Below are 26,916 nucleotides of genomic sequence, written 5' to 3'. Positions count from 1 at the left end.
TACGTGATTTGGTGTGACTGCCCTTTGCCTTCAAATTGGCAATAAAGCATAATTTCTTCCAGGCACAAATGCACCCAGTTTCTGAAGGAACTCGGCAGAAAGATTGTTCCAAACTTATGGGAGAACTAACCACAGATCTTTTGTGGATGTAAGTTTGCGCAATTTCTTCTGTCTCTTCATGTAATCCCATATAGACTCGATGATGTTGAGATCAGGACTCTGTTGAGGGCATATCAGTACTTCCAGGACACCTTTTTTTTTTTATGATGAATTGAAGATAGATCTTAATGACATCAGCTGTATGTTCTGGGGCATTGTTCTGCTATAGAATAAATTTGAAGCACATCAGGTGCCTCCCTGATGGTATTGCACGATGGATAGGTATCTGCCTGTATTTTTCATCATTGAGAATATTGTTAATCTTGATCAAATCCCCTACTCCATTTGCTGAAATGCTGCCACAAAGTTGAAAGGAACTACCACCATGCTTCACTTTTGTCTGCAGACACTCATTATTGTGCTGCTCTCCAGCCCTTAGGTGAACAAATTTCTTTTTGTCACAGCCAAATATTTCACATTTTAACTTATCAGTCCAGAGCACCTGCCGCCATTTCATTTTCCTGTACCCCAGTTACAATGTTTTCATGAATAGTTGAGTCAATTAGCCTTGTTTCCATGTCAAAGATATGGTTTTTTGTGCAATGCTTCCACGAAGACCACTTTTGACATGTTTCACTGAAAAGTAGCCGAGTCACACTAGTTACTACCAGTTCTGTGCTGATGGCACTGCTGGACATCTTCTGATTTCAAAGGGCAGTAAGCATGATGTGTCTTTGGTCTGCTGCACTAAGTTTCCTTGGCCGACCACTGCATCTTTGGCCCTTAATGAAGGCAATTAATTGGTGTCCTCAGAGATGAGAAATACTGGCAGATAATTATCCATTATACAATACCATCAGGGAGGCTCTAAATTTATTCTGCAGCAAAACAACCCCAAACATACATTATGAAATTTCTTCAGTGTGAAGAAGAACAAGGAGTCCTGAAAGTGATTATATCGTCCCAAGAGAACCCTGATCTCAACATCATCAAGTTTGTCTGGGATTACATGAACAAGGATTTGTGCAAGCCTACATCCACAGATCTGGGGTTAGTTCATCAAGATGTTTAGAACAACCTAACCTGCCTCTATTTCCTGTGTGTATGTGTACCTAGAAGAATTCATTCTTTGCTCCTGTTATGAGGATATGAGGACAAAGGGTGGTCACACCAAATATTGATTTGATTTACATTTTTCTTTTGTTTATTCATTTTGCATTTTGTTAACTGATAAAAAAAGTAAGTATTAGCATTTCTTTTTTTGAAGGCATTCTTACTTTGCAGCAGTCTTTCCACCCCTGCCTAAAACTCACATTTATATACACTCATATGAACACATCAAACAAGAACTTTTCCCAGACTTGTTCCATGTAGCACATTGTAGTCTGGTTTTTGTAGGTAAGATCTTGTAGCTTTTAGGATTATCCTCAGGTAGGTAAATTCAGTCTTATGATATGCCAAGCTGTAAGCAGTTAATTCTTATCACAAGACTGTCTGGGTTTAGACCTTATAACATGCTGAACATGTAATAGGATTCTGTGCTTTCTGGAAGCAGTAGGAATTCCTTCATGAACTTTTCCATGACGGTGCTTTAATGGCAATGTAACCTTTTTATATCATTTGAAAAATGTAAGTCAGCAAATCCTAAATTGGTATTAGGGCAATTAGTTGGAAATAATAGTCCATGAAAGCGAAAATATATAAATCTTCAAGCACACGTCTCATCCTTTAAGTCAAAAAACCATAATAAGATTGTATAAGGAATCTTGTATGGTGATTTAACAAGAGGTAAAGTAGGAGTATGGGAGACTTGTAATAACTTATCACTTCTTATTGTTTCCTTTATATTTTTTTCACTCCACATATTGCTATTTCTTGTTGACCCCACTGACGTTCTATGAAATCCTGTCTTATAGGAAATATTATCGGCTCTGGGATCTTTGTATCTCCAAAGGGAGTACTAGAGAATGCTGGTTCAGTGGGTATGGCCCTTATTGTGTGGATCGTCACCGGAGTAATCACTGCAGTGGGCGCCCTATGTTATGCAGAGCTTGGAGTCACCATACCCAAATCTGGGGGAGACTATTCATATGTTAAGGACATCTTTGGTGGACTAGCAGGGTAAGTGTTGGCATTTTACAATGAGAACATAGCATTATATTGATATCAGTTCAGTATTAAGCCAAATATATTTTGCTTTGCAGTTTCCTCCGGCTCTGGATTGCAGTACTGGTAATTTATCCTACCAACCAAGCAGTCATTGCATTGACCTTTTCAAACTATGTACTACAACCTCTCTTCCCAACATGTTTTGCACCTGAATCAGGATTGCGTCTATTGGCAGCTGTCTGTCTATGTGAGTATAAAAGTCCTATCCTATCTTTATCTGATTATAAATATTCATAGGCGCCGATGCACATTTTATATACATTTTTGAGCGTCTATATTAATAGTTTGTGGTAATAAAGCAATTATGAAAATTTAGTACACTTTTGGAACATATTTATTTTAGCTATTAGTAGTCAACTGCAAAGATTCCAGGCTGGGAAATAGATCTAGAAAGAAATATTTTTTTTGTCAATGCTATTATTATAAAGCAGTTAAAGGGGACCTGTCACCAGATCAAAAATAGCCAGTTCTTATTTTATTCCTGCTGCTCCCCTGAGTATTACTTTTTTTTGTTTGTTTTAAATCATCCATACAGTTTCAATGTTCGCTCACATTGGGGTATAAAAAAATCGGTCCCATTCTCATCCAAAAAACTAGGACAATTTTCCTCACTTGACATCTGTGTACAATCCGTTTTTTTACTCAGCAGCTATTAATCTTTTACAGGACCATTTACAGTTTCCTATGTTACAGAATTGTAATGTATCCCTAAAAATCAGATGTCATACTGATGATCCTTATGGCATGTGATTTTTTTTTTCTCACACCCATCAGATTTCGGAGTGAAATAACAACATGCTGCAATTTTTTTCTCATGCCGAATACAGCTGAGAAAAAATATGCAAATCTGCACGGCCTCATTGGTCCGAGTGTAATTTGATTTTATTCTTGCTTTGCACTCGTCCAGTTTATAGGCTACTGTGAGCAAACCCTTATGCCATGTTCACACACTGCGTTTTTGCAGCTTTTTTTTCTTCGTTTCTTTCATACAAATTTTAGCTGCTTTTACAGTACCAGCAAAGTCTGTGAGATTTCAGAAATCTCATGCACACTCATTGTTTTCTTTCCTGACTGATTTGGCAAACTGTTGCGTTTTTGCAAACTGCAGCATGTCACTTCTTTCAGCGTTTTTTCAATAGATCTTGGAATAATAATTCCAACAATTGGATGTGTTTAAATAAAATGTTCCTGTGCTGAGATAATCTTACAAATGTGTCCCTGTTGTTTGTTACGGGTCCGGGAGGTGGAACCTCTGTACCGAGGTGCAAGGAGGGACCCAGAGGGGCGTGACTAAGTATCAACCCGAACCGACCCTGGTCGGACGGCAGCAAATGACACCGTGACCAGGGAGGATCCGGGCTGAGGGACCAGGTGCTACTCTGGGGACGAACTTGTAAGAGAGCAGGTGGCTCCCACGGGTCAGATGGCTGGGACTGACCGGTATGGCGGATGGACACGGCAAGCAGGCAGAAGTCTCTGGTAGCTGACAGGTGGTCACGGTACGTGACAGCAGAGCAGGTAGTAGTCTCTAGGTTTACCAGGCAGGTGGTCACAGCAAGTGACGGCAGAGCCTCCAGGCAGGCTGGCAGCAAACAGGCGGGCGCTCCCAGGTGAGCGGGCAGACCGACAAGGCAGGTAACAGGTGGGCGCTTCCAGGTGAGCGGGCTGACGGACACAGCAGGTAATAGGCGGGTGCTCCCAGGTGAGCGGTATGACAGACACAGCAGGTAACAGGTGAGCGCTCCCAGGTGAGCGGGCTGACGGACTCTGCAGGTAACAGACGGATGCTCCCAGGTGAGCGGACAGACAGGGCAGGTAACAGGCGGATGCTCTCAGGTGAGCGGACTGGCAGACAGGGCAGGTAACGGGCAGATAACAGGCTGGCAGGCAGGACGAGGAGTCAGGCTAGCAGCGGGACCTGAGGGCTGAAGCAGAGATCATAAACTGTGCAACAACTTTGCTCGGGCACCTCCATTTTGGAGGAGGTGCCCTATATATGGGAGGACCCTCGGCTATTGGCCGGGGACTCCTTAGGACGGCGCGCACGGCCCCTTTAAGAGGGGGGGGAGTGCGCGCGCGCCCTAAGCACAGTGCCCGGGGGACTGCGCGCGCAGACAGCAGGCTGAGAAGGAGAGCGGGGAGCGTGGTGAGAGGGACGGCGTCTCTGCCTGGAAGAAGGCAGAGACGCCGATGCTACATTGTGTACTGTGTAATCGCTGTGTCTGACCGTACAGGAACATGGTCTGATCATACCACATCTCCTGGGCAAGGGAGGAAGCAAAAGAGTATACAGACATTACAGCAGGGGATCACAGCTGATTCTTTCTTTGAAGTAAAATATAGTTTAAAAACAAGCAGGAAATGTTTTATCTCACAAAAAGAATCAGCTGTGATCCCCTTCTGTCCTGTCTGTATACTCTCTTTTGCTTCCTCCCCTGCCCAGTAGATGTGGTATGATCAGACCATGTTCCTGTACTGTCAGACACAGCCATTACACAGTACACAGCAGGGGCACATTTATAAGATTATCTCAGCACAGGAACATTTAATTTAAACACATCCAATTGTGGAACTTATTATTATTCCAATATCTATTGATTAAAATCTACTTTTGCTTGTGGGAACACCCCTTTAAAGACATGGGCCTTTTTGTTTGCTGCAACTTTTTATGGTTTTTGCAAAGTGGTGTGAAAGGTTAAAGACGTGCCCCCAGATAATAGTGAGTCACCCCCTTGTAAAGACCATAAAAACTTGAAATAAATAAAAGGCCCATGTTTCTGGAACTGTATTGCCAATTAAAAACAACAACAGCAAAAAAAAACTCAGGTGAGCAGTGGGAATAAAATAAGAGCTTTTGATCTGGTGACAGGTCCTCTTTAAATTACCAAATAAAAAAAAACTATTGGGTATTAGCCAAGGATGCGATAAAAACTTTATTGGTATTCTTCTTTACTGATAAGTAATGTGGTGTAGTAAAACCACAATATAACTGGCCAATCCACTTTGACAGTAGACATTATCCCATCTTTTTAGATGGTAAAATTCTAAAGTGCTTGTTAAAGCAAGTAACTTTGCACTTTACTTGTTATTAAAATTCCCATCTGTTCTCAAATGAACAGTAATTTTTGACTTTATTGTTTACAGCTTAATACCTAGGCGATCGGCCACTGCTGCAGTGGTGGCTTAACATGTGCAGTGTTTATAAGCTCTTTCCAATAGAACTTCTAAGCACTACACTGAAGGTGTCCGTGATTACTGGAGCATGCTGTTAGTGCCTAATCTCAGCCAGCTTCAGTGCTGTAGTGCTCCTCACATGCAGCATACACAAAGTTGCCTCATGTAGCAATATCAGTGGGCACGTATTTAAGGGGACGATAGTGCCACTGGTCCAAGCTGTGAATCAAGCAAGGATCACAACCCCTTCAGCAATGAGGAAATCTGGAGGCTGAGTTTTGGTGCGCTGAATAGCAGCACGGCTTCCGCCCTCATTATGTAAAGGAGCAGCGTGATTTTTTTTCATATGCGGACTTTCCTCATTGATGTTAGTCTATGTGGAAAGTCCACATGCGGACCCGCAAGAGAAATTGACATGCTGCGGATCTGTTAAGATCTATGGGCTGGACATAGATCTCCCTGAGAGTCAGAACTTATTTTAAATGTAGGGGAGTGTTACTAGTGTGAGATATGTAGACCAGGAGAGAAGATTGTCAGTCATTGCAAACATGACATTTGCATAAATTACTGTTTTTGTAGCTACCTAGAAGGTGACTAATTTCACAGGCAGCACGTGTAAATTTAAGTCATTTGTTAACTATGCAATGTTGTGTGGGTGGTCTACTTAAGAGCACACTAAAAAATCATAATTAGTTCATTTACAGCTCTTCCCGAATTATTTCTAAAAATAGGTTATTAGGTAAATTCTCTCCTACATTGTTGCTAATCAAAGCTACAAAACCAGATTTACTGTTTATTTTAAGTTACCATAGACAGGGCCTTATAGTTTAGTTAATACACAGGGCCTTAACACAGCTAAGGCCGGTTTCACACGTCCGGATATTTCTGGTACCAGAAAAAACGGTATCGGAGATATCCGTGCCCCGTGTGCCCATGTGTCCGTATCTGGATCACACGGATGGGCACCTGGGAATCAGCGCTACAGTTAGCGCTGTTCCCAGGCATGGGTGCTGACTGAACGCTACCCTGATCATGGTTCCCTGCCGGCGCTGTGATCAGCACCAGCAGGGACCATGATGAGGGTAGTAGTAGTGTACTCTCAGTGTCCCCACCTGTAAAATTAAGAATAAAATAATAAAATCCTTATACTCACCTCTCCTAGGTGTCCCCCGCTGTCATCCATGCGACCGCTGCTGCAGAGGAGCCGGGGAGAATGAGCCGCTCCAAAGCTGCAGCTCAGTGAGTGACAGGACACCGCTCCTGAGCTGCAGCTGGGAACCATGATGAGGGCAGCGTTCAGCACCAGTGCTTGGGAACAGCGCAATTCCCAAGCGCCGGTACATGTCACACGGATGACACAAGGATGTCATCTGTGTGGTACGTTTTGTGGACAAAAGGTCTGCAAAAACACACTGAGGTGTACACAGACCCATTCATTTGAATGGGTCTGCGTGTGTTAGTGTCTCCGGTGCGTGTGGAAACTGTCACCACATGTACTGGAGATACTGACGTGTGAAAGAGCCCTAAGAAAGGTAATGATCCTCCTTTATCAAACACTCTAAAAGAAAATCTCTCCTTTGGAGCTGATGTTCAGTTCTCTGCAACGGTTGCTACACATTCAGGGCTCTTCAACCTGTCCATGTTTCCTGTACGTGTGGTGACAGTTTCCACACGTACTGGAGACACTGACACACGCAGACCCATTTAAATGAACATGTCACATGTTAGTGTGTTTCCATGGACCATGTGTCTGTGTGATCCACACGTAGACAAGTCTGTTTTTTTGTGGATGCACTGTCCGCAAAACATTCCACACGAATGTCATCTATGTGACACGTACTGGCGCCTGGGAATCAGCTCTACAGTTAGCGCTGTTCCCAAGCGCCGAGTGCTGAACAATGCTCTCATCTTGGTGTCCCTGTGTAAAAATAAGAATAAAATAATAAAAGCCAAATACTCGACTGTCTGGAGATATACCCCGCTGTAATCCTCTGACCGCTGACGCCCAGGAGTCGGGGAGAATGAGAGGCTCCGGAGCTGCGCTCAGTGACTGACAGAACACCGCTCCTGATCTCAGCTCCAGGGCCCACTCACTGGAGCTGCTAACTGTAGCGCTGATTCCCAGTCGCCGGTACGTCTGATCCTGATGCGGCACACGGTTGCCACGCGTGTGACACACACGGACACACGGGACACGGTTATCTCCGTTACCGGAAATATACGGACGCGTAAAACCTGCCTCAATGGAATTTTACTGTTTAGCTCTGTTCAATGTTTATATCCAACCGTCAGAGCAAGTATCGGCAGATTGATGGGGGTGTCTAATGGCAGATTGATGGGGGTGTTGGACCTCCACTGTTCTGGTAGTGATAGGTCATTAATTTTGAATGCTTAGAAAACCCCTTTAAGCTGGCCATATATTAGGGGCTACAGTCTGCCTTTTTTGAATGACTCATAAGTCATGGCTGGTCTGTGCAGGCTGTTGATGTAAATTTTTAGGGAATTTTTTAATTAGAATACTAACTAGTGAGATGTTTCTAGTAACGTAATGGATTTACACGTAGGAATCGCTGTGTCCGTTGGGATCTCCATTATTTCTGTTTACACAGAGAAGATAGGTGTGAAGTCAGCAATGGCATAGTTACTCCCGTTTCATTCCACATCGGAGACAGATGCACACAATGGCACAGTATATACAATGTATATTTAGCCCAATATCTCCTCCGTTTATGAAAGCTCAGCAGATATTACTACCCAGACACTGTAATGGGCTGATTCAACCATATGTTTAGGTCATAATATAACTTATCATTTTTATGTGGGAATCTCCTTATCAATGCTGTTAACAAGTAATTACTAGGCCTTGTGGTTCTGGCCACAGCCCTGGTCTGAGATGATGACATGGGGGAAGGGTTGTTTTGGACTGAGCTGTAGATATGGTGCCTATCTGCCGAGAGGAGACGATCCTGCTTAAACTGGTTCCCTGGAAGCTCAAAACATAAAGGAGGGGGGTCTGGATTATGCAAGCACAGCTGGGCTTGAAAAGTCATTATTCCGACAGGCTGATTACTCAGGGCTGAGTCAGCAGAAGCTAGGGCAAGGGGAAGTGATAGGATAAATCCACTGTTTGTGTGAGACTAAAACAACCTAGACTGTCTGTGTATTCTGTGGATTCGGTTCAGTAGAATGTCACGCATGTTTTTGTCAACTTTTGTTCAGCTCGACACCGTGTATGTGTGTCTACAATCTCATCTATGCAACATGTTTGCTTCCTCTGCAGATTTGGCTACTTGTCGTCCTCCAGCTCTTCTTGTACCTCAGGGTCACTGATAATAATAGTGACGCACACCAGGGTCCTATCAGACAATCCACAAATGTGTAGGCCTTGACACTTTTCAGTAGCTTTCTATGCTTTTTTGAAAATATTTTGAGGACAAGAATTTTGCTTAGACAAGAACTTTTCATTCTGTGGTTGAAATTCTAGCAAATTTATATATTTCAATCCAAAATCATATGACGTTTCGGTCTATTCCAAAAGACCTTCCTCAGATATACAGATTGAGCTAGAGATAGGTGTTGAAAAGTAGCAATTAATCACCCCCATACATGTTAGACTAACGTTGGCCGAACCTGCCGATGTGGATGAGTTTGGCCAATAGAGCAGTGGCTCTCTCATAGAGGACACACGAGCACTTGACAGAGAGAGTGCTTCTGAGTATGGCAGAGACAGCCGAGATAACTGCCGGCCGAACAACCAGGCAAAGCCGTCTTTCGGGCGACAGCCATCGAAATATGTATATGGGGGCTTTAGTTCTAGCAACACCTTGCACCTGTACCGCTCCCCTACTTTTCTACACTGATCCCTGCTTGCAATATCTGAGGAAGGTCTTGTGGAATAGACCGAAACATCATACGATTTTGGATGGCAATAAAAATATTCACTTGCATTTCAACAATAAAGTGCCGAGTTCTTCTTTATGAATGCTTGGAGTTAAATCCTAGTGGAACACTCGTTATCCAGGAGTGCCATGCACCCAACCCATCATACTAATCAATAGTGGCTAGAAAAATATCCTACTTAGGCTCTTTTAACTTCACCTTTGAACCCTACATTTGGTAGATCAGCTAGAAAAATCTTTCAACGTATATATGTCAAATATAACCATAAGGCTCCACTGACCCTAAGTAGGTTTGAAGAGCATCCCTTTGGCTTCCATCTGTCTGTATACTGCTATGCACACAAGGGCTATACACTTTTTTTTACCATATGAAAAAGCTTAATCAGCTACATTTTTATGCAGAGACAGCCTGACATATGACTGAGCCTTCTGTCCGAAGTGTAGGTCGGATATTATTTCCAAGATATATGTCTAACTGATGGCTCAGACATGATGTGAAAAGAGAATGAGGCCTCATCTATACAGCGGTATTTTGCATCAGTATATGTAAATCTTGGGGTGAAATGTACACAGAAAAAAGAAACAAAAGAAATATATGTACTTATTCGGTTTTTTAGATTCCACACTAGATTTTGCCCTCAATACCTGCACTAATTGCAGTGTAAGTTTTTTTCTGGAATACTGGAATACTGGAATACATGCTGGTTTTTTTCTGCATACACAAACTAGAGAACTACTCCAGATTAATGAGTAAGGGCTCGTTCAGATGAATGTGTAATCGGTCTACTTGGGGATAAAAAATCGCAGCATGCACTAATTTGGTCCATTTTTACAGACCAGAATAATGCATGCAGTGAAAGGCAGCTCCGGCCCCCTTCTGCAGTGTGGACAAATACACGGAGCCAAGCACGTCCGCAATTTGTAGTCACAAATGACCTTTTAGAGATCATTTCATCTTCAACTTGCTTAACTGTTCACAATAACACCATACCAATAGCACGGTCGTGCTCTTCCCCAGCAGTGCTGTTTCTCTTATCGTTCTGCACTCACAGATGTTCTGAATATCTATTGGGCAGTACCCTGTTCTGATGTAGGCCGGATTGGGCTGAAACATCAATACTATGCAAATTTAAGGATAATGTAAATAAAGTATTTTTTCGTAATTTTGTCCCAACACTTGGAGTGCCGGATTCTTATTCAATTGTTCACAATAACATTAATTTTGACCATGGGTGCCCAAACTTTTATATGCCACTGTACTTGATACCCGTCCATTTCACTAGTGCTCCATTCAAAGTACCTGTAAAATTTTAGGAACACTTTAATACACAAACTTGTCCTGCTGTAATGTGGCACAGAGCGGCAGCCGTGAGCGAGGTACTCATCTCTTACGCCCTGGCACATTACATGAAGGTGGGGGTCCTAGCTGTGTGTGTGGACTTGTGCTGTGGGAGCGCTACACCCTTGCAGGCTGCATGTAATCTATGACTTTGGCTGGCCAGGACCAGATGTTTGACCGTTCAATGAGAGAGACCACCAGTCAAAAATAAACTTTTTACTCAGCGATAACTTGGAGGGATTATATAGAGTAGATAGTGGGAACACAACTTGATGAATGTTTCCTTCACAATACAAATCATTTTCCACACACATTTTCAATTCCTTCATCTTTACTTGTTTGTCCTCTACATTCAGCGTTCCATTCTACTTCACCACAGCCCAGCACAGCACTACTGTCCATTTAGCAAGAGTCCTGTTCTCAACCTGCGGCTTCGCGTCTTTTTTCCCCTCTAGTGAACTATATTGCCAGCATGGTTGGTACTTCTCTTCTCAGCATCTGACGCGCTGGAACTTCCACCTGGGGCACGCTCTTCATCTTACTCACTCTGACCCGTCTTGGCCTATTACCTCTCTGAGTTATAAACTCTGGGCTATACTGCTAGGCGTCCTGTCCCAGGACCCGTCTCCGATCAATCACTCTATTCTTTTGGTCACTTCTCTTCCATATTCTGCTAGGATCTCGCTATCTTTCTCTCGGTCTCCTCTCACGCTAGGAACACCCAGGTCATGCGGCACTGATTACTGATCAGACCTTAGGTCTGCTTTTAATGCACACTGGGCGCTTTCTAACATTCTGATGGGAAACTGTCTCTCTCCCTTCAGCTTGTACCCTCCCACTCTTGGCTAGCCCTAACCATTAACTCTCACTTTCCCTACTGTCAAACAACACACACCATTAAGATCATTAACATATAGCACAATTAACATTACATATTGCGATAACACACTTGTTCTTCAAGGGAGAAATGCAGGCAATATGTCCATCTCCTTACACTTTAAATCAAGCATTGATTTAGAAGACTCCTGTGTGTTGTACTTGTCGTAGCCCCCTGGTTTCAAAACCGCTCCAGATGATCAGTTTTCATCTGTGTCAGTCTGATTGGATCTATTGTAAAGTCTGTAATATTTTTGACATAATTCGTCTTCAAGTTTGCCCTCAGTTTCACCGTTCTGCTTTGTTATTCTCAAGTGTGTTTGTATGGTTTTCTTCCTTACTCTACTCCCTCCCAACCTGGTTAATATTTTCTTTCCTCCCATCTGTCTTCCAGTTTCTTACTGAGCTTGAAAACAAGTTGTCTGGCCTGGCAGAATGCCATGATCCGTAGTACCCTATATGTACATGAGTGATTTCCAAGTACAGGCATAAGGATAGGACAAGCTAAAACCTTGTGAGCCAGTGACATCATTTCAGCCAGCAGTTATTCCCGCAGATGTAGGTGGTTAGAACTTGTGTATCAACATGTTCCTAAACTCAGTTAGATAAACAGATCTCTGCTTCAGGTCACGAGACGATACTTGTGGGAACAATACTGGCATTACGTAATACATGTTACCTTATTAACCTACTTTCACTATAGGAGGTAACGTTACCCTTGGTACTATTAGTCCTTCTGTAAATAGTAGCAAAAAAACCTGAACCAAACAATTGAAGATGTTACAAACACATCCGTACATGGGGTGGCCATACACAAGGCAACCATTCAGCTAGCTCTCAAACAATGTATGATGATAAAAAGTGATAGATATCATGCACAGATCTTGAGAATACTCTGCCCCTCAAATATATACAGTATGTGTATATATATATATATATATATATAATATATATATATACAGTACAGACCAAAAGTTTGGACACACCTTCTCATTTAAAGATTTTTCTGTATTTTCATGACTATGAAAATTGTACATTCACACTGAAGGCATCCAAACTATGAATTAACACATGTGGAATCATATACTTAACAAAAAAGTGTGAAACAACTGAAAATATGTCTTATATTCTAGGTTCTTCAAAGTAGCCACCTTTTGCTTTGATGACTGCTTTGCACACTCTTGGCATTCTCTTGATGCGCTTCAAGAGGTAGTCACCGGAAATGATCTTCCAACAATCTTGAAGGAGTTCCCAGAGATGCTTAGCACTTGTTGGCCCTTTTGCCTTCACTCTGCGGTCCAGCTCACCCCAAACCATCTCGATTGGGTTCAGGTCTGGTGACTGTGGAGGCCAGGTCATCTGGCGTAGCACCCCATCACTCTCCCTCTTGGTCAAATAGCCCTTACACAGCCTGGAGGTGTGTTTGGGGTCATTGTCCTGTTGAAAAATAAATGATGGTCCAACTAAACGCAAACCGGATGGAATAGCATGCCGCTGCAAGATGCTGTGGTAGCCATGCTGGTTCAGTATGACTTCAATTTTGAATAAATCCCCAACAGTGTCACCAGCAAAGCACCCCCACACCATCACACCTCTTCCTCCATGCTTCACGGTGGGAACCAGGCATGTAGAGTCCATCCGTTCACCTTTTCTGCGTCGCACAAAGACACGGTGGTTGGAACCAAAGATCTCAAATTTGGACTCATCAGACCAAAGCACAGATTTCCACTGGTCTAATGTCCATTCCTTGTGTTCTTTAGCCCAAATAAGTCTCTTCTGCTTGTTGCCTGTCCTTAGCAGTGGTTTCCTAGCAGCTATTTTACCACGAAGGCCTGCTGCACAAAGTCTCCTCTTAACAGTTGTTGAAGAGATGTGTCTGCTGCTAGAACTCTGTGTGGCATTGACCTGGTCTCTAATCTGAGCTGCTGTTAACCTGAGATTTCTGAGGCTGGTGACTTGGATAAACTTATCCTCAGAAGTAGAGGTGACTCTTGGTCTTCCTTTCCTGGGGTGGTCCTCATGTGAGCCAGTTTCTTTGTAGCGCTTGATGGTTTTTGCAACTGCACTTGGGGACACTTTCAAAGTTTTCCCAATTTTTCGCACTGACTGACCTTCATTTCTTAACGTAATGATGGCCACTCGTTTTTCTTTACTTAGCTGCTTTTTTCTTGCCATAATACAAATTCTAACAGTCTATTCAGTAGGACTATCAGCTGTGTATCCACCAGACTTTTGCACAACACAACTGATGGTCCCAACCCCATTTATAAGGCAAGAAATCCCACTTATTAAACCTGACAGGGCACACCTGTGAAGTGAAAACCATTTCCGGTGACTACCTCTTGAAGCTCATCAATAGAATGCCCAGAGTGTGCAAAGCAGTCATCAAAGCAAAAGGTGGCTACTTTGAAGAACCTAGACTATAAGACATATTTTCAGTTGTTTCACACTTTTTTGTTAAGTATATACAGTAATTCCACATGTGTTAATTCATAGTTTTGATGCCTTCAGTGTGAATGTACAATTTTCATAGTCATGAAAATACAGAAAAATCTTTATATGAGAAGGTGTGTCCAAACTTTTGGTCTGTACTGTGTATATATATATATATATATATATATATATATATATATATATATATATATATATATATATATATAAGATATTGAGCAAGCCTCTTCAAAAACAAAGTAATGTGCTACTGATCATTGTCTGCAAAGTTGGCCACAGGCATAATATTGTAGTCAGCAAATCCTTATGTTTTCTGGATGTCTCCTGTCAGAGATTTTTGCCTGTCTGATGTATGGTAGCTGCTTAGCTCCCTCCAAAAAAATAACATGTTGATGTGGGAGCAAGGTACAGATATCTGACCACTTTCTGTTCAGTCAGACTAATATCAATCTAAATTGGTGACTGTATTGTCTGTCAAGCACAGTTGCTCAACAGCACTGTTGCTTTGCAGTACTGGGGTCCTGGGTTCAAATCCCACCAAGGACAACATCTGCAAGGAGTTTGTAAGATTCTCGCTATGTTTGCGTGGGTTTCCTCCAGGTTCTCCAGTTTCCTCCCGCACCCAAAAGACATACTGATAGGGAAATTAGATTGTGAGCCCCAGTGGGGACAGTGATGATGATGTCTGGAATATGATATATGGTATATAAGAAATGCATAATAAATAAATCACACTTAATGTGATTTACACAACCAGCATCTGGTAAACAACTCTGTTTTAAGAAATAGAAAGTTGTTACGTCAGGATTAGTGATGAGCGAGCATGCTCCTTTACTCGAGATTTACAAGCATGCTCGGGTATTTTAATGCCCAAGTATCTGCGGCGTGCTCGAATGTTATATTTGAGTCACTCCGTGTGCATGATTTGCAACTGTTTGACAGTTTTAATACATGTGAGGAATACCTGTTTGTTAGGCATTCCTCACATATTAAAGCTGTCAAACAGTTGCAAATCATGCACACACAGTGACTCAAACATAACATTCGAGCACGCCGCAGATACTCAGCGAGCACCCGAGCATGCTCGACAAAAGGGTTAACAGAACACGCTCGCTCATCACTAGTCAGGATCATTATAACAGCTGACAAAGATGAGAGTTGGTTTTATCTTAATAAAATATTAAAATGTATTTTTCTTTGGGGCAGCACAAACTGAATGGAGAAGAAACAATTGTTTACATTTGGTTTCCATACAGTTTGCATAATAGTAATAATAATTATTTCAAGAACACATGGAAACAATTGGATCAGCCTAGAAATTAGCATTTTGCTAAGTTATTGTCTTATCACTGCCCCATTTATACAAGCAAATGATCAGAAACGAGCATTCATATGAATGCCCTTTGGCCAAATCCTTTAGATTCGTAAAAATTTTGTGTTTGTTAACTCTGTTTAAGACATTTTTTGTAGACTGTTACAGTTCCGGTCAAAAGTTTGGAGACACTTGTTCATGCAATGGTTTTCCTTGGTCTTATTGGAATGTGCACATTGTAAATTCAGACAGAAAGCAGCAAAAACCATGAAAGAAAACAAGGAGTAAACAAGGAAGGAAGAATCATGTGTGAAAAAAAAACAGATTATGTGTTTAACATTAGATATCCCAAAAGTTAACCCCCTTTTACTGTGATAACTTTACACACTCTTGGCATTCTCTAAAGCAGCTTTAACAAGTGCTCACCTGGAATGGCTTTTGATGAACAGCTATCCCTCGTCAAGAGTTCCTGTAGAAAGTGTTTACAACCATTAGGTGAATTTTGCAGAGGCAGTGTTGGTACACAGTTCCATGGAGTGCTGAACCATATTCCACAACTGTCCTAAGCCAAAATATGGCAAGACCCACTCAACTAAGTAATGGGAATTAACAGTCCATCGTTACTTTAAGACATGAAGGTCAGTTAATCCAGAAAATTGCTAGAACCTTGAAAAAATCATCAAGTACAGTTATGAAAAACATAAATCACTATGATGAAGCTAGCTGTTATGAGGACTGTTATAAGGGAAAGGAAGACAAAGAATTAAGTTATCTCTGCTGCAGAAGATAAGTTCATCAGAATTACACAGTCCCAGAAACCACAAACTGACAACACCTCGGTTAACAGTTCTCCTATATGATGCACAGACATCAGGTACACATCTCAACATCAACATCAAGACACATCAACATCAAGACACATCTCAACATCAACCTTTCTGACAATACTGGGAGAAGCAGACATCTGTAATCACATTGCTGCAAAGAACCCACTACTGAGGACCACAAACAAGAAGAAGATGCTTGTTTGGGCCAAGCAACACAAGGACTGGACATTAGATCAGTGGAAATCTGTTCTGTGATCTGATGAGTCAAAAATTAAGATTTTTGGAACCATGTCTTTCTGAGACGCAGAAAGGGTGAGTGGATGGTCTACATGTGTGGTGCCCTTCTTGAAGCATAGAGTGGAAGGTGTGATGATGAGGGTGTGCTTTGTTGGATGGTGATTTATTCCAAATTCAATGCACACTTACCCAGAGGAAACCCACACATCACACTTTCAGACATTAGCTCCATGAGGTCACTGACGAGTGGATAAAACGTGATGTGAATATAGCCTTATCAGTAGTAGGACTAAAAAGTTGTATCAAAACAATTTTTAGTCCTGTTAACAAAAAAAAAACTGATTTAGACTGGATTTTTTTAATAAATTGAAGTCTATGGAAAACTGATCCGTTAAATTAAACGTCCATTTTTTTCCATTTGAAAAGTATCAGATTTTTTTTTTTATTGGTTCTGTTTTAAACAAATGATTACTAAACATGTGAACTATCATTGTTTTGTGATTTCTGCTGAGCACTTGCAGCTTATCTCCTAGTCAAGAGAATGACCTATGGATAGGTCATCAATATGGAAGATAACACCTTTAAGTACTCCTTTCAAGATCGTTACCAGATATCTTTGGTGTTTTGGAAAACAATACACATTGCCCTGAATTTAACCAAAACTCTCATTGTGTGTACAAATCCTAAACTGGGTCATCAGTATTGTGAGTATAGTGGAAAACTTGTGTATATTGTTGTGTTAAAGATTATAATAGAGGAAATCCACTTTAACATATTTGTGCATACAGTAGAACAATAAGCATTGTTTTCGGCTGATCATTTCAGTACAGAAAAATAACTGATTACCTATTTGTACAATCTCCATTGTTTTCAGACGAGAAGTCTGAACTTTGCCCTTATGACAGGACATATCGCCACTGTACACAAAGTAACCATTATGTAGATCTGCATGAAAACAGGAGTGTAATAACCAAAAAATCAATGATGAACAATGAAAGTGTTCAGAGCTGGAAATATTCATCATTCTAATTATTAGTTTCAAACTTTTTCTTGGCAAATGATCCTTGTCCTGTAGATTGCTATCATTGCATAATGTCCTTTGTAGGTTTTCCAGATTTTATGATTACAAAAATATCTATATGTCTACATTTTTATTTATTTACTCACTTATATAGCGCCATTAATTCCACAGTGCTTAACATTATGGGCACTGTCCCCATTGGGGCTCACAATGTACATTCCCTATCAGTATGTCTTTGGAGTGTGGGACGAAACCGGAGGAAACCCACACAAACACGGGGAGAACATACAAACTCCTTGCAGATGTTGTCCTTGGTGGGATTTGAATTCTGTACTTATATAAGTTCTCTTCATGAAAATAGAAATAACTGAGGAATAAACCACTAATACATTGTATATCCCCTTATTCTGGAATGCTAAGTTTTAGACTGACTGGTCTACTGACCCGAATTAAACAGCTATGCCTATGTCAGGGATGTCAAACTTAAACACACGGAGGGCCAAAATGAAATACTTGGACAAAGTCGCAGGCCAACCAGTATACAATATAATGGGCCCCAAATTGTCCTCCATACAGAATAAGGGGCCTCACATAGTCCTCCATACAGAATAATGGGGCCCCCTATAGTCCTCCATACAGAATAATAGGCCACACATTGTCCTCCATACAGAATAATAGGCCCCACATAGGGGTGGTGGTTCTGGTGTCAGGGGCCAAATATAACCACCCTGCGGGCCAGATTTGGCCCACACGGAGCTTGACTTGTGTTGCCTATGTGATTGTTGAGTTTGGGTCTAGGGACCTTTCACTGGTTAATACTCGGACCATGAATGTTGGACATATAAGACTGTCCTTACAAGAGACGAAATGAAATCTTATCCTATAGGATAAATTGCCTATAGGTGATATATAATGGTGTCAGACAACCAGGAGGTTGTGCAGAACTGTAATAGGCTTTTTTGAACAAGGTCTTCAACCTTATGGTCAATACTAGACATAAGAAAATACAATGAGAGATTTAAAAATATGTATGCACACTAAATGAAAAATATTGTCTTTCATATGTTTTTGGTATCTTTTATTGAGATACTTTGAATATGTAGATGATAGATGTGTTTAATGTGGTTGCCTGCACCGAGTTCAGAATATTATCGTACATAGTGAGTCACAAAAAGAAATCTAGTTGCAGATTACGGTCGCCGTATGTGATTATTTACATTAATTAAACACATACCTAACTCTATATGAAACCTTATATATGAAAAAAATCATTGGTCTTTATTTATTAAAATGCTGAATACTGGGCTGTTATTCTGTGCAGTGCTTTGTGGTTACTTTAGGTTGTTGGTTGCTTTATGGTTATTTTAGGTTGTAGGTTGCTTTATGGTTCCTTTAGATTGTAGGTTTCTTTACGGTTACTTCAGGTTGTAGGTTACTTTAGGTTGTAGGTTGCTTTACCGTTATTTTAGGTTATAGGTTGCTTTACGGTTGCTTTAAGTTGTGGGTTGTTTTAGGTTGTACATTGTTATTATTATTTATTATTATAGCGCCATTTATTCCATGGCGCCTTACATGTGAAAAAGTGGGTATACATAGCAAAAACACTTACAATAATCTTAAACAAAATGAGTCAGCGACTGGTACAGGAGGAGAGAGGACCCTGCCCGCGAGGGCTCACAATCTGCAAGGGATGGGTGAGAATACAGTAGGTGAGGTTAGAGCTGGTCGTGGAGCGGTGGTTACTGCAGGTTGTAGGCTTGTCGGAAGAGGTGGGTCTTCAGGTTCCTTTTGAAGGTTTCTGTGGTAGGCGAGAGTCTGATATGTTGGGGTACAGAGTTCCAGAGTAGGGGGGATGCAGGGGAGAAATCTTGTATGCAATTGTGGGAAGAGGAGATAAGAGGTGAGTAGAGAAGGATTGTTTTAGGATTACTTTAGGTGACCGGTTGCTTTATGGTTACTTTAAGTTGTAGATTGCTTTATGGTTATTTACGACTTTAGGGTGATGCTGGTTTTATGGTCACTTTAGGTTGTAGGTTGCTTTATGGTTACTTTAGGTTTTGGATACAATAAATATATTTAAATAAACCTGAGTAAATGTAGTATAGACATTAAGTACATAGATACTGTAAAAAAACAGTGTGTAGTGATCTTGGAATAGGTATATAGAGGAGATAATGTTCCCATAAAGAAGCCCTGCATGTTTGGACAGTAAATAACAGGAGTGTGATTCCTGTATCCAACAAAGGATATGAGTGAGATGGTGATGGGGGAAGGGTGTGTGCTGTAAACCCCCCTATGCTGTCCTCTGTTTATCAGTCACTGCACAATGTATTCCATACACACCCCTCATACATGTTATCGCATAGTACTGCGTTCTTCCATACTTATTATCTGTGCGTTTTGTCTTGGTTCATTATCCATTATCTCAATGTCTCAGGGACACATTTTTGGGTGTAGGCATGAGAGAACTGTTCTAGACTCCATATGGGTGCAGTTTTTCTCCTTTTTGCCCTTTCACCACATGCACAGACGTGACATTTAGGAAGTGTCCTTGTTAGCTCTCAATAAAATTCCCTCTGCATCATTTGTGGTGTGTCTGACCTGCCTCAACATGGGCACTGGAAATACGCCATGGCTGATTAGCAAATTGGCGAGTTGCCTCCTCTTCTCTGCTTCTGATCAGAAAGATTTGTGGCCGTATAATAAGCAGTACTTTATGTACAGCTATATATGTGTCAGAGCTGAGCACTCAGGAAGTGCTGCAGAATGATGTATTCAGATCAATACGTGCAACTGATCCGATCCTCGGAGGTTATGCAGTATATTACTGAATCCTTGTATATGCAGCCAAACAATATGTATGTCATTGTGTGCTTTGCTGCAATACAGTAACCGGGGTGTTTATATGGGGGTTGAGAAACATTTGGCTAGTGGATCTCATTGCTATTGTTATTCGAAATATAGAGCACATTCAATGCTAGTTAAATGATCGTTGCTATTATTATGTAAAAAAAAATGACTTTCCAATTTGCTTAAGTGACCTCTGAAACCTTATTACAAGGCTTTGATATACAAAGTGAAAGAAGATCACGTTTTCACATAAAAAAATACTATGTCAAGCAGCTGGTTTTATTCTGTGTTATGGTGTATTTAGACTCGCCGACAAAAAGTGAACAAGATGAATTTCTAGCCATATAAGTATGTCGGTGTGTAAGAGGAGGTGACAGTACCCCTGAAGAGCTCCTGCGGGATGTATCTTTAGTGCGTCAAGACTTCCACCTCCTGGTTAGACTCCATGCAGAACCAACCGGCACAGGAATAGTTGCAGGTTTGACGAGTTCAAATACGGCACCCGGTCAGGTGCCTTTGATGATGAAGTTCCCGGATATAAAGGTCCTGCGTGCCATACCATCGAGTGATTTGGCGCCAAGAGAGAGAGGTGCAGACGTGAACCAGGGACGATGCTGAAGCCAGAGTGACAGTGAAAAGCATATGCTGCCTGCTGGCCACTGTCAGACAGAGCCCGGAAGTCGCCAAGTGAGATCCAAAGACCCAACTACGCTGGTCAAGACCCGAGGACCAAATCTACGCCGGTCAATACCCAGAGCCCAGACTGCACCAGTCAAGGTCCAAATCCCCGCTCTGCACTGGTCAAGTTCCAGAGTACAGACGACGCCAGCTGAGAGCCGGAGCCCAGCCCTCTTTCCCCCATGCCCAGGAGACTCCGCCCGTTCGTCAAGCACTGAAGATCAAACAGGAGACTTCAACCGTGGAAGGACACCAGCAGTGATAGAAGGGAGACGCGAGTGAGCCGGGGGACGTCGCTTTTGGCACCAGTATACAGTAAATAGGTCAGCCTGGGCTAGGACAACAGGTGAGGTGGGGTTTGGCATGGGCAAAAGAGGTTCAGCATTCCTTGATAGACTTCGTTAGAAGGACTTGCGACCTAGCGGGAAAACCCGGTGACCCCTGCTAGGGCCATTGTGTCAAGAGGAGCTAACATAGCAGCTCTCTCAAGAATGGGTGTACCAACTCTGTCACAGAGACACCAGTATAATCCTTTAAGAGACTTCTCTGTTATTCAAATTGAAGTTTAACATGTATTGTATGTTCTGCATTGTATAATCCACTTGTGTTTGTGCTGTTTTCCATTGTTTAACTGCTTCCCAAGTTCTGCAAGTGTCCGCCATACAAGCAGCAAAAAATAGTTTGTCTGTTCCCGCCGTGTGCTCATCTGTGCGTTGCATCCGGTCATCTGCTTACAGGTGATCACCAGCATTGGATTGTTTGTGACAGCATAAAAATCATCAGTCAGTAGCTCGTCACCCCATGTAAACTGGAGATGTGCTGCCGATAAAATTATATTTTATGGTGAAAGAATGATTGTGTTAAATGGAGTCTGTCAACTGTTCAAACCAAGTACAGGCGCTCAATGCATCATGGTGGGGCCAAACATTTAACTACACCATTCCACCTGCTTGTTTTCCATCTCCGCCCTTCTTTGACTCTATAAAGCCAGTGCTGTCAATCAACGAAGGGGGAAGAAGTGGAGATAGAAAACAAGCTTTTACACGTTTGTGGCCTCAGTGCATTTTCTAATGCTATTGAGCCAAAACCACCTTAATTTACCGTAGCTGGAAAAAATGTACCGCTGCCGCAATGTGTGAATGCAGCCTTCAGTTTATCCACATGACAGTGTGCCTGCAGAGAATCATTAACAATATTCTTTGAAAGGGTGAGATAGAACTTTACAGTCTTTGTAGCTGGCGTACTACATAAGTCTGTGTGTCCTGAGGTAGTTGTGACAGCTAAATGTACAGGTAATAAATAATAGCATTAAAGCCAATCTGTCACCAGATTTCTCAATACAATCTGTATATTACTAAATAGATTATTTAGATCTGATGAGGACGGCGTACCTACTTTGAAAATGCCTTTCAGAATGTCTGTATAGTCTTTATATAAAAATGAACGTGGATAAATGCTCATTAGAATATAAAGCAAGAAAACTTTAAAAAGGATTATTCAGCCAATCTAACATGCATTTAAAAGTAAGGACACAAGCCTCATCAAGTCTCTTAATGCTATGTACACAAAGCGTTTTTGCTACGTTTTCGACGCAGAAACTGAGCAGAAATTCTTCAATTCCCCATCCAAATCTCCAAAACTCCTTTTCTGCTTAGAAAACTCAGCAAAAAAACTGTGTGCACATTGCCCAATAATTCCCCCACAAAAACGGTGCTTTACCCATCTAACAAAAACTCTCAGTCTCTCGGTGCTACCCCGGCATTACATTCCTTCCCCTATTTCAAGCACACATCTTGCCAATTTAGCCCAGGACTACTAGCCACATCTCATATCTGCTTCTACTGAAACCTAACAGGAGACGATCTACACAAAGACATAAGGATGGATGCTTGCCGTAATCTTGGACTAGTTGATAATAACTTAGGAGTAGGCCACTGACAAACTCCTGTAAATGCTGAATTCAAAAGATCTTGGATGAGGCACAGTTTTGGGTCACTTTAAAAGGGTAGTCCAGGCTCATGATCTTGGTGACCTGTCCTCAGTCTAGGTCATTTATATCAGATTGGGGCTTGTCTGACACCCAACACTCCCACTAATCAGCTGTTATCAGTTCCTTTAAAGAGGTTGTCTCATTTTATTCAATGGTTAAATAGAAAAATGCTTGTAAAAACAAGCTGGTCTGAGCTGTCAATCATCTCCTTGATGAGAATGGGACCGATTTTTTTTTTATACGCCAGTGTGAGTGAACCCTAAAGGGAATGCTTGAGCAAAATACTGAAGTTTCAGTTTATAACTATACAGGTTCGTCCCCGCGATTAATTTGTGTTTTTGAATTCAGCAGCGCAAAACCACAACAAATTTCTGATCTGCAGAATACTTATTCTTCTGCGGTAAAACCATGAAATTTCACAAAAGGTTTTATCTATCACCATGAACAGGGTGAAATCCAGGCCCAATCACATCCACATTTCGCTTTTGATATTTGTCCTCAGCGGCGATTATCCACTACATCTGGACTTGGCCCAAATAAACTCTGAGACCTGGAATGGGATAAAATTGAGCCTTTAATGAAAAAAAATATTCTTCTCCATCATAAAAAATACACCATTGCAGGAAATGGCAGAGCATGAATATGACTAAGTACATCTTTTATCACCCCAAGATCAGTGTGGGTATTATCATCCCCAGCCATCACTATTCATGTGCAGTGCACAGTTACTGCACCAGTGTTGTACATTATGGCTCATTCACAAACATTACATTTAGGTGCAAAATGTGCAGTAAAGACATTTGTCACATGCCGTCTTCTCTCAAGTCTGAGTAAGTAAATAAAGGCTAGTTTTAGTAAATGTAGCACCTAAATACGAGGTAAATGAGTGAACTTACTTGTTAAGGAGAGGTAGCAGCAGGAATAGGCAATAGTGTTGAGCGAGTATGTTCTGTTAACCCTTTCCCCGAATATGCTCGGGCCGAGCACCGAGTATTTATAGCAGCTCGGTGATATGGTTGAATCGCTCCCGTGTGCATGATTTGCGACTGTTTGACAGTTTTATTACATGTGAGGAATGTCTATTTCTTACACATTCCTCACATGTAATAAAGCTGTCAAACAGTTGCAAATCATGCACACGGGAGCGATTCAACCATATCACCGAGCAGCTGTAAATACTCGGAGCTCGGCCCGAGCATACTCGGCGAAAGGGTTAATAGAACATACTCGCTCAACCCTAATAGGCAATAAAATGGCTTGTCAGCAAGAAATGTACATGGAACAGTTTCTTACCATTTGTCTGTGTTTCTTAAGTGCTGCTCACCTGGGTGAACTGTGCCAGTGTAAGATGGGCCACTCGAGTTCAAGACATGTTTACGGCTGGGAAGCTGCTTGCATTGGGACTGATCATAATTATGGGAATTGTCCAGATCTGCAAAGGTAGGTCAATATAATTGACCGTATGTATGGGATATAAGACAAAAAAAAGATTTAGACTCCGGTATAATGTAGCTGGATATGTGCACTGTGCCCATGACGTCATTTTTAAAGCAACAGAGCCGCTTCGTTTTTCTGTGTGAAGCCGCTTCAGGAGAGTGCCTGCATTTTTCCCCTGAAGCGGCTTTGCTTGCAGCTTTGTCATGGTTGTTTGTGGCTTTTCTTTGTACTTTCCACTATAGTGTAAAGCCCGCAGAGTAAACATACTGCTTCTTTTAACCATTTCACAGTTTCTAAACCCTGAAGCACGTAAAAAGTAAGAAAAGACTGAACATGTACATAGCAGTGTTGTTTTTACATAGCTGTGTACTATGTTAATTTTTTTGCAGTGGTTTTGCAGCGATTTTTCAGGGGTTCTCCAGGCAGAATCCACCTGAAAGAGACGTCGTGTGCACATACCCTGAGCGTGTATTCTCTAGGACAATGCCAACTGTCTTGTTCCATTAGGTGCAGAATTATATCTCACTAATATGATACTATATGTAGGCACCATATGGCAGCACACAGAATGCCTATGACTCTATGCTAGATAGTCCTGCCAAAGGCATCCGTACAGACCGTGTAGCACATAGATGCACAGACATGGGGATGAGTAACGCTGGAGCACATGTTGGTTCGTTCAGAGACATGCGGTTGCTGAGAATAAGATAATGGAGGAAATACAATTTCCTTCTTCTTTGATTTCTATTTCAATGTGCCTGCACTTACTATGATGCATATTTTACATCAGGGGAATATTTTTGGCTGGAACCAAAGAATGCTTTCGAGAATTTCCAGGAGCCGGACATTGGTCTCATTGCACTGGCGTTCCTTCAAGGATCTTTTGCATATGGTGGCTGGAACTTTCTTAACTATGTCACAGAGGAGCTGGTGAATCCCTACAAGTAAGAATATGAATATGGAGTATATGAAATTTATATTCTAAGGCTATGTGCCCACGTTGCGGACCTGAAGCATATTTTTTACGCTTCTCCCTGGCGGGAAAATCGCATGCGGATATTACATGCGGTTTTCCCGCCAGGTAGAAGCGTTTGTGAGGCGTCTTTGCATGCATTTCCGCATGCGGGTTATCAAGCACTTCTCCAAGCATCACTTGGAAAAGTGCTTGACAACTTGTTCAGAATGGTAAAAAATAAAAAAATAAACTTTATTATACTCACCTTCTGATGCATTCTCTGCCCCGTCCGGAGTCTTGAGCGGCTCACGCTGTTGTGTGCAGGACCTGCGGTGACGTCATTGAGTCATGTGGTGGGTCACATGACTCAATGACGTGGCAGGTCCTTCAGACAACAGCGCGACGGAGGGAAAACATCAGAAGATAAGTATAAACTTTATTTTATTCTTTTTTTTACAGGTTCTTTGGTACCCAGGTCTGGAGGAGAGTCTCCTCTCCTCCAGACTTGGGTACCATCCGCACATTGATTCCGCAGCGCTTCCGCAAAATTAATGAACATGCTGCGGATTTTTGACTGCAGCATATACGCTGCGGAAAAATCCGCAGCATGGGCATTGACATTGCGGAATGCCATTGGGGACCATGGGGTGCGGATCTACATGCGTTTTTCAAGCGTTTACGCTGCGGAAATTCCGCAGCATATACGCTTGAAAAACGCTACGTGGGCACACAGCCTTAGTGTTTCTTTCCAATGAAAAATCACAGTAAATAACTGTTTTAGCTGCAAAGGCTATTTCTTACCTCATACTGTACTTCCCCCTTATTCAGTGATAACTCCAAATCTCTCATATACCCCTCTGTGCTGCTATATTGCCCCATATAAAGAATATCCATATGCCCCTATAACTACTTTTACAACACATCCCCAAGGTGCAGCTATATTCGCCCATCATATAAAGTGCATCCTATTGTCCCATCCAGGGCTAGCACCAGCAGGGCAAGTGACATAGTGCATGAAGACTGGAGGTCCATTCTGCCCAGGTTTCCATTGGTAACATCCACCTTACATGTTCGGCAGATGTGCTCACTACCTGTATGGAGATCTCAGATGCCGGCTGTGTTATACAGCCAGCACCTAATTCTAATTGCTTCAATCGAAGGTAGCCTGGATTATGGCAGTTTGCGCTATTATGTGTTGCTGCCAATCTTGATTGTGACATTTAAGAGGTTGGAAATGAGAGAAGCTGTCCCATCTGTTGCCCATTAGCTCCCCAGCTAAATTGTTTAGAGAAGTCACTGGCACTCCTATGGCAGCCGGGGGGACCTACAGAAGGTCCACATGTCTGGCATGTTTGTATATCTATGAATCCCAGCAGTGCTTGGTAATTTTACAGTACACTGCAATTTTACAGTATTGCAGTATATTGTACAAGCAATCTAGTGAAGAAAAACCCAAGAAAAAAAACACTTTTTTTTTTAAACAAAAAAACCCTGTTTTTCTGAAATGTAAATAAAATAAACATTTGGTGTCACGGTGTGTTTAGCTCTCCAAACTAATAAAAATGCATAATATTTATTTATTTTGGTGAACATGGAAGAAAA

General features: G+C 41.8%; 1 protein-coding gene across 2 annotated transcripts in view; it reads left to right on the top strand.

The window, feature by feature from the left end:
- The window catches only part of SLC7A8 (solute carrier family 7 member 8), a 64,484-nt gene that overhangs the window by 19,442 nt on the left and 18,126 nt on the right, over nucleotides 1-26,916 (top strand). For both annotated transcript variants that reach the window (XM_073671050.1, XM_073671049.1), the window contains exons 3-6: nucleotides 2,016-2,220; nucleotides 2,304-2,455; nucleotides 24,237-24,362; nucleotides 25,150-25,303. In XM_073671050.1, coding sequence (XP_073527151.1) covers nucleotides 2,016-2,220; nucleotides 2,304-2,455; nucleotides 24,237-24,362; nucleotides 25,150-25,303 — 637 coding nt within the window. The remainder of the gene's footprint in view (nucleotides 1-2,015; nucleotides 2,221-2,303; nucleotides 2,456-24,236; nucleotides 24,363-25,149; nucleotides 25,304-26,916) is intronic.

Source organism: Phyllobates terribilis, unplaced genomic scaffold, assembly GCF_046119375.1.
Source record: "Phyllobates terribilis strain yellow unplaced genomic scaffold, ASM4611937v1 Scaffold_1__5_contigs__length_1240528914, whole genome shotgun sequence".
Classification (NCBI taxonomy): Eukaryota; Metazoa; Chordata; class Amphibia; order Anura; family Dendrobatidae; genus Phyllobates; species Phyllobates terribilis.
Note: the sequence above shows the minus strand (reverse complement) of the source record. Positions and strands in the feature narration are given on the sequence as shown.